The 8,887-nt window shown below is 39.5% G+C and overlaps 1 protein-coding gene across 4 annotated transcripts in view; it reads right to left on the bottom strand.

Annotated features, from left to right (window-relative positions):
• Positions 1 to 255: 255 nt before the first annotated feature.
• The window catches only part of LOC126253133 (translation initiation factor IF-3, mitochondrial), a 29,589-nt gene continuing 20,957 nt past the window's right edge, over positions 256 to 8,887 (bottom strand). For all 4 annotated transcript variants that reach the window (XM_049954270.1, XM_049954271.1, XM_049954272.1 and 1 more), the window contains exon 3: positions 256 to 452. In XM_049954270.1, coding sequence (XP_049810227.1) covers positions 327 to 452 — 126 coding nt within the window. In that variant the 3' untranslated portion in view covers positions 256 to 326. The remainder of the gene's footprint in view (positions 453 to 8,887) is intronic.

The raw sequence follows: 8,887 nt of genomic DNA, 5'->3' as shown, positions 1-8,887 counted from the left end.
CTCAGGTTTGTGGGTGTCTTGTTTAGTTACAGTGCTGCTGTAGGAGAAGCATTACACCCTTCATTAAATTACATTGCAAATACATACAATGTGGTCCATAAATATGGATGCCAGCCTCTCATAGTAGCAATCTATTACCATAAACGTAGAGACAACTGCGACATATCATATGTCTCCATAAATTGAACAGGCAAAGGAATAACTAGCAGTGAGGGTAAAAAAAGGTCAGAAATATACAAATAATCATATACAACATTTAAAATTACAAATTTATTTTGAAATTCTTATGCATTCATAATTGTTTGATTGGAAAAATTAGGAAGCCACTATTCTTCTTTGGTTTCCTTTTTAAGGGGTAGTATCTGGAACTTCAAGTCATTTCCTTTAAACCGTTTCTGAATAACACGACCTTCATTTTTCAGGTGGGCTGTAATCTCATCATAAATCTTTTCCTGTAAAGAAATGAACAATATGTCAAAAAACGATAAATGAAACATGACCTTCAAAAAAAATTAAATCCACTTAATGGAACAAAATAACTGAACAATGAAAACTGGAAGATCAGATAATTGGAATTAAACAATGAAAACTCCAAATCTGAATATCAACAATACAAGGAAACGATAAGATTGCTACTTACCGTAAAGATGACACACTAAGTTGCAGGTAGGCACAACAAAAAGAGAGTTACACATTGGCTTTTGGCCAAAGCTCATATTTGTCCAAACTGCTGGAGATGGCTATTATGTAAGTGAGGTGTGCTTCCTTATGTGAATAAATGTGTGTGTGGTTTCTTTCCTAAGGAATGCTTTGGCTGAAATCTATTGTGTAAGTGTCTTTTTGTTGTGGCTTAACACGTCATCTCTACAATTAGAATTACAATATAATAATTCCATGTTCTTTGCCAAACATATAAAGCATATTACATCACTTGTGAACAGATTAAAGGAAAAGATATGAAGAGTTCTTGATTACATGATCAGTCCAAAGGCAAAAAACAGGAGGGGGTATCATATTCAGTGACTTGAATTACAAAATAAAGGTGCACTGAAATTATACTGATAAGTAGAATCTTCATGATAATTTTCTTCTCCATTGTGAGTAGACTGAAATAAAATTGTTCTTGTATCATAAGGTAGGCCTATATAATTTTTTATAGACTTTATGTATCAGCAATTCAAAGGAAATAGGTCTTCCCTGGACAAAGAAATGAAGCACTTAGTAAGTCAAGGAAGTGAGACAACTTATGTAGCTACAATGAAAGATGAGGTGGACTGGTACATATCTGCAAGCTTAGATTAGTAATTAACTTAGCTACTTGTGTAATACCTTCTTTTAGACAAGTATTTTCCCAGATGATCTTAAATATTATTCACACTGCTTTACAAAAAAGGGGATGCATATGAAGTTCTCAAGACCAATGTTAGTTGTATCTTCCTGTCAGATTAAAACTGTGTGTCGGATCAAGACTCAAACCCGGGAAATTTGCCTTTCTTGGGCAAGTGCTCTATCCAAGCATGTCTCATGACCCACCCTCACAACTTTAATTCAACCAGTACATGCTCATCTAAACTTCACAAAAGTTTCCTGCATACTTGAGAGACTACCTATGCCAAACAAGAACGTCGCCTTAATGCTTTCCACATGCGGTGCCTGAGATCCATCCTCGGAGTAACGTGGAAGGACCGAGTGACCAACGAAGCAGTGCTATCTAAAACTAACTGCAACAGTATTTCAGCTTTTTTGAAGCAGAGACGACTCCGCTGGCTGGGACACGTCCACCATATGGATCATGACAGATTACCACGTGAGGTGATGCTTGGAGAGATCTCTATAGCCAAAAGACCTGTAGGACATCCTGTATTGAGGTTCAAGGACTTCTGTAAATGAGATATGGAGAGCTTTGGAATCGACACAAACAGATGGGAGGCACGGGCTAGCATGAGACCAGAGTAGCGTGATGATATATCATCTGGAATGTCGAAGCATGATGAAGGCTTGTTAGATAGATTAAGGCAGAAAAAGCTTCAGAATGCTACCACTGCTCCTGCCTCAGCAGCCAGATACACTTGTGACAATTGCGGCAAGAGATGCCGTGCTGCCATTGGCTTGACAAGTCATATGAAAAAATGCAACCCATAAAAAACACACAGACACTGCAACAATCATCTACCAAGATGTCGTGGCATATATATATATATATATATATATATATATATATATATATATATATATATATATATATATATATATATATATATATATATAAAACTCTGGGAAAAAGGATATCTGGAGACACAGCTTAGCCACAACCTAGGGGTTGTTTCCAGAATAAATTTTCACTCTGTGGCAGATGAACACGAAATGCAATGGTCCCACTTTCAAGTCCTGGTCTGACAAACACTTGTAACCTGCCAGGACATTTCAAATCAGTGCACACTGTACTTATCATCATCATCAGCAGCAGCAGCAGCAGCATCTTGGAGTTTCCAGCCTCTGGCCGGGTTTGTTTGGAAGATAAGCCTCTCCATCGTCTTCTGTCTTGCCACCATCTCTCCATCTTCACCTTGGTCCAGTCTTCTTCTTTCTTCTGGACACATTCCTCTACTCCTTTCAGCAATCTGTCTCTCAGTCTTCCTCTTGGTCTCTTTCCTTTCAGTTTCATCTCATGTATCCTCCTGGGTATCTTCTTCTCCTCCAATTGCTTAACATGCTCACACCATCTCAGCCTTGATTTCTCTATTTCCTCCTGTAATGGTTCCACCTTCATTAACTCTGATACTCTCATTTCTTAACTTATCTGTCTTTGTCACTCCAGTACTGTTCCTCAAGAATTTCATCTCACCAGCTTATAATTTGCTTTTCTCTCTTCCTTTCATAAACCAGGTTTCGGATGCATATGTCAGGAACAGGACACAGTATGACTAGTATATAAGTTTTTTACTGATTTGGGGTCATCCTTGCTCCATATCAGGCTTCTGACACTCTTCCAAAATACTTCTGCTTCTCTCCCCTGCTCGTTTATTTCTCTGTCATTGTTCCCTAGGTACTTGACACTCTACACTTTCCTAAACTGTTCCCCACCAAATGATGGGTAGTACAGTGCACACTGTACTACAGGGTGAAAATTCATTCTGGAAACAACCCATCATACTGTGTTTAAGACATGTTTGTGCAGCATCCTTTCTTCCAAAGTTGCTAGTCCTGCAAGGTATGCACAAGAACTTCATGAAATTTGGAAAGTAGAAGACTAGATACTGGCCAAAAGAAAGACATGAGGACAGGGCATGAATCATTATTGGATAGAGTACTCACCCACAAAAGACACAATTCCCAGGTTCGAGTAACGATCCGGCACACAGTTTTAACCTCCCAAGTACTTTCTAATCAGTGCACACTCCACTGCAGAAAGAAAATTAATTCTGAAAACAACTCCCTAGTCTGTGGGAAAGCCATGTCTCTGCAATATCCTTTCTTATAGGAGTGCTAGTCCTGAAAAGTACGTAAGAAAACTTCTGTGAAGTTTGGGAGGTAAGGGACAGGATACTGGGTGAAGTAAAGCTGTGAAGACTGATGAATCAATCTCAGAAAGAGCACCTGCAAGGAGGTCTCAGATTCGAGTAACAGGCCAGCACACAGTTTCAATCTGCCAGGAAGTCCAGATCAAACAATACAAACTCCAGGATGAAATGTGATATTATGAAAAGGAAAGTTGCCACTCATCATATAGCGGAGATGCTGAGACACAGATAGGCACAACAAAAAGACCACGCACGCAAACGCAACTCACACACACACGACTGCAGTCTCAGGCAACTTAAGCCACACAGCATCTCCATTCTATAGAAAGTCCAGATCAGCGCACGCTCTGCTGCAGATCGAAAATTCATCCTGGCATTGTTAGGTGTCTTAAAACTGTTCAAAAAGGCACTGTACATAATATAAACTGCGACTGAAGTTTTCATAGTGGTAACTGTTAAAATAAACCTCTCTATAATGTAAAATAAAGTTAAAACTAAAAATTTTTGAGAAATTATTAGTACAATTTCCATCATAAGAAATAAATAATACACTGACTGATTATTTACCTTCTCTTGGTCACATACACTTTTGCTACCAATGCTAGATGTATTTGAGCAGCTTCTATAAGAAGTCTGAGCAGATGCCTCAGCAGACACCACCAACATCACTTTACTGTCTGCAGCTGTTTTACTGATTTGATTCAGTAAAGATGTCATTAGTATAATGGATACAGGGTAATTTATTTTTCAGTAAAAAAAGAGGGTCAGGGGGCAAGAGAGGTGACGACATTAACAGAAAAATTAACCAAACACAGGCCTGCAGGTGAAGCGGACTGTTAGAAATTAAAACTATAGAACGGCCACAAGTTGCATGTAACATTTTTTATTTAAGAAAAAGTTATATGTGAATTTTGGCTGTTCTACTTTTTCTTCATTAATGAAAAAGTTAACTGCCACTTGTGGCTGAGTTACAGTAAATCTTCCATCATAGTTAGAAAACACACACACATTCATACATGCACAACTTCACACAAACGGCCATTGTGATCTCTGGGTGTTAAGGCTCAACAGCATTGAATAGCAGCCTCTGCTGAGGTGTGTAGTGTGAGTGTAGATACAGTGTGCGGCAGGATGACGGAGGGATAGCAGGGTGGAGGTGGGGGAAGAAGCTGTAGTACTGCCAGTGGTTAACGTGGAGGAATGTGCTGGGGACAGGATGGTGGGCAGCTATACACAGCATCAAGAAGTTGTGCTTGGTGGGAGTTGTGAAGGGGTTGGGGGATGGGAGGAGGGGGGAGAGAAGGGGAAAGTCCTATGCACATTCGCTGAGAGGATAGAAGACTTGTGTGAGGCTGGAGTGGAAGTAGCAAAGCACGCAGAAGCAGGTGGAGGACACAGGCTAGAGAAAGTTGATGACAGGAAAGAGGGTTTCAGGAAATGAAGGATATCTTTAAATAGTACAAATTTCCACTACTTTTAATCTCAATGTACAAGTATAATTTATACATACCACTTTTTGTTACTCTACAGTTGTGTTACTGCATAAAAGTAATTTCCATCACAAATAACTTAAGATTATTTTTAAAGGAATTTCAATACTGCTGCTTTTTTATATGATTACATAATCCATTGAATAATTTCAATGTTACATTTAAAACACTTTTATTATAAAATGCTGTTATGAATTGTGACTATGGACACATTTATTTTGTCAAGATTTAGCAGTCCTTTTTAAAAGATAGTCAGCTGCAAACAGGATAGAACCATACATATAAAGGTAGCAATATTATGGAAAGGAAAGTTGCCACTCACCATTTAGTGCAGATGCTGAGTTGCAGATAGGCACAACAAAAAGACTGTTACAAATGAAGCTTTCGGCCAGTAAGGCCTACATCAAAAATAGACCACACACACACACACACACACACACACACACACACACACACCACACACCCTCACGCAAAAGACACAATTCACACAGGTGTGAAGACACGTTCACATTTGCGGGTGTGAGTTGTGTTGGCATGAGTGTGTGTGTTGTGTGTGTGTGTGTGTGTGTGTGTGTGTGTGTGTGTCTGTCTGTCTGTGTGTGTGATCTATTTCTGATGTAGGTCTTACAGGCCAAAAACTTTATTTGTAATAGTCTTTTTGTTGGGCCGCTCTGCAACTCAGCATCTCTGCTATATGGTGAGTGGCAACTTTCCTTTTCATAATACAGCATGTACATAAAGTCCAGGTACACTTTCAATTATTTATTGCACAAGAACTAAACATTGAACAGATGTCATACATATTGCATTTTGAAGAGAAGCTCTCAAAGTCCTTTTTACAAACATTTGATATGCGAACCATGATATCAATATGGTAACTGAATTCTTGCCATACCCATCCCATCAAGGCATCATCAACTGTGGCAGTCGCTACCCGTATTTTCTCCTGGAGCTCTGCTATCACGTGGTAGAGGTGGTACATACACCAGATCTTTAATGTGACCCCACAGAAAAAAGTCACACGGAGTGAGGTCTGGTGATCGGGGAGGCCATTTCATGAAACAGCTCGCTCCGCACCTGAACTCGCCATGTTTGCGACTAGCGCTGACTATCGGAAAACTACCAAACTGTGCTGTGGCGGTATACATGAAAAAAACTTTCAGGGTTTCTCTTCAAAATAGCATATGATATCTGTACAATGTTTGGTTCTTGTGCAATAAATAATTGAAAGTGTTCCCAGACTTCATGTACATCCTGTATTGTTAGATTCCATCCTGGATTTTCCGTTGGTCGACATATAAAGGTAGGATAGATTCACAATTTATAACTGAATTAAGTACGAACTACATAATTCTACTTTCTTCAAGTTGAAAATAGCCATAAGTGTTGCACCCTGAAGGCATTTTTGCTGTAAGTTGAGCTTCCCATGAAGACTAATCCATATTAAAGGTGCTCTATCTAGCACTGTTCCAATGCTAGTGTGCTGTTTCAAGCTGTACTCAAGAGAACACTGCTGCCTCTATTGATGTTCCTATGCAGAGATGCATCTTGTCTCCTCTTGGATGAGTGAAACCCAGTAGTGTGAGGCATTTAGTTTTATTTTAGGACTGTACCATGCAGCATTCATTATCAGTGTGCATGCCCCCTCCCACCATCTTATTCACAAAGCATATAGTAACCAACAAGGACTCTGAGCTCAAGATTTTCTTTGACTGGGCATAATTTATGGTATATGTTTACATTGAGAGACACATTAGGGCTGATACAATTTTATGTTGTGTGGGATATTTGACAGTAAACAGACAAATTGTCTAGTTTACTAATCATGAATAGAATCAAGGTGTCACCAAGCGAACATCCCCATTCAATAGACAAATCATTACCAATAATGTTGTATGTCCACACTTCACGAGACGCTGTCAACTAGTATCACATTTTTCTCTTTATCTGATTAATGAAGAACTTGCTTGCAACAATGTTCCATTTCTGCAGGTTCTGACACCACCTTGCTCAATTGCAATTGACTGAATTACCCTGCAGAAGTGTGATACTGAGGCAGTGGCCAACCAACATCAGCATTGATTACCCTCAATTATGTGCTCAACAATTACCTATTGGTCTGAAGACGTGGTTAACAAAAATCCAATATACAATATACATAGTCATATTCAATTTTTTTTTTCAATGGGAAGGGATGATACAATGCTGAAAGTTGTGTGCTCCAGTTTTAAGAATTTTTAAGCATACACTTTGTGTGTGTGTGTGTGTGTGTGTGTGTGTGTGTGTGTTTTAAAAAGAGAGAGAGAAAGAGAGAAAGAGAGAGAGAGAGAAAGGGGGCAGTTATACTGACAGACAAAAAATCATAATACCAAGAATGAGTTATGAGACATAAAGAAAAGTTGTGAGGTATGTTTCTACATCTGAATGATGGTGCCTACTAAAATTTCATGCTAGTCACATAAGAGTGGTGCTAACATTACCACTATGAGATGAAAATCCAGTTTGCCATAAATACACACTGTAACAGGCATGAATGCAAGTAACTTTTGAGATTAGGTTTGATGAGTTGATGTTAGTCAAGAATATCTTTAAGGCAACAAAGACACCATTATCAACCCCTAACTGAGTTTGAACGAAGTTGTATAATAGGGCTATAAGAAGCTGAATATTCCTTCTTTGATATTGCAGAAAGACTTGACAGGGATTTAGCTACTGTACATGATTGCTGGCAGTGGTGTTTACGAGAATGTACGGTCGCAAGACGACTGGGCTCCAGATGGTGATGTGGCACTACTGAGAGGAAAGACCATCATGTTCAGCTTATGGCTCTGATGCATCACACTGCATTTGCAGCAGCAATTTGAGCAGCAGCTGACACCACAGTGACAAAACGAAGTGTTACAAATCAGTTACTTCAAGGATGGCTTCGCGTCAGACGCCCTGTAGTGTGTATTACAGTGATCGCAAACCACCCCCATGTGCAACTTCAGTGGTGTCAAGCAAGAGCTAATTGGAGGGCAGGGTGGAGGTCAGCTGTGTTTTCTGATGAAAGCTGGTTCTGCCCTCAGTGCCACTGATGGCCATTTGTTGGTTACAAGGAGACCAGTTGAGGGTCTGCAACCAGCCTGTCTGCTTGCTACGCACATTGGACCTACATCCGGAGTTATGGTCTGCGATGCGATTTTGTATGACAGCAGGTTGTCCCGCACACCCTGACGCAAATTTGTATGTCAGTTTGGTGATTCAACCTGTTGTGCTGCCATTAACAGACAGGATTCCAACAAGATAACACTCACCCACATTCCATTGTCATAACCCAACATGCTCTGCAACTTGTTGCCTTGGCCTGCACGATCAACAGATCTGTCTACAATTGAGCACATATGGCATATCTTCGGACAACAGCTCAAGTGTCATCCACAGCCTGCAATAACTATCTGGTATCGACTGACCAAGAGCAACAGACATGGAACTCCATCCCACAAACTGACATTTGGCACCTGTACAACACAATGCATGCACATTTGCATGCTCACATTCAACATTCTGGTGGTTGCACCAGTTATTAATGTACCAGAATTTCACACTTGCAACCGTTTATGTCACGCTTACAATAACATGTGATCTTGCAATGTTAATCGCTTAAATATATTACCTAGAGAAATGAATTCCCAAAATTTCATTACTCTGCATTAATTACTTTTTGGTACTGTGGTTTTTTCCCGTAACTTTTTTTTAATTTTTGTTGTTTATCAATAGGAATGAACTAATTTCTTTTGTAACAGCAAACATCTAATTACAACTTTTCCAATAGGTATACTGAAATTTTGGGTAACAGGTAAGACTTTGGGGTGAAAATGATAGTCAGATCACATA

This window comes from Schistocerca nitens, chromosome 4 (genome assembly GCF_023898315.1).
Source record: "Schistocerca nitens isolate TAMUIC-IGC-003100 chromosome 4, iqSchNite1.1, whole genome shotgun sequence".
Lineage (NCBI taxonomy): Eukaryota > Metazoa > Arthropoda > Insecta > Orthoptera > Acrididae > Schistocerca > Schistocerca nitens.
The sequence above is the reverse complement of the archived record's forward strand: the minus strand, read 5'-3'. Positions and strand labels throughout refer to the sequence as shown.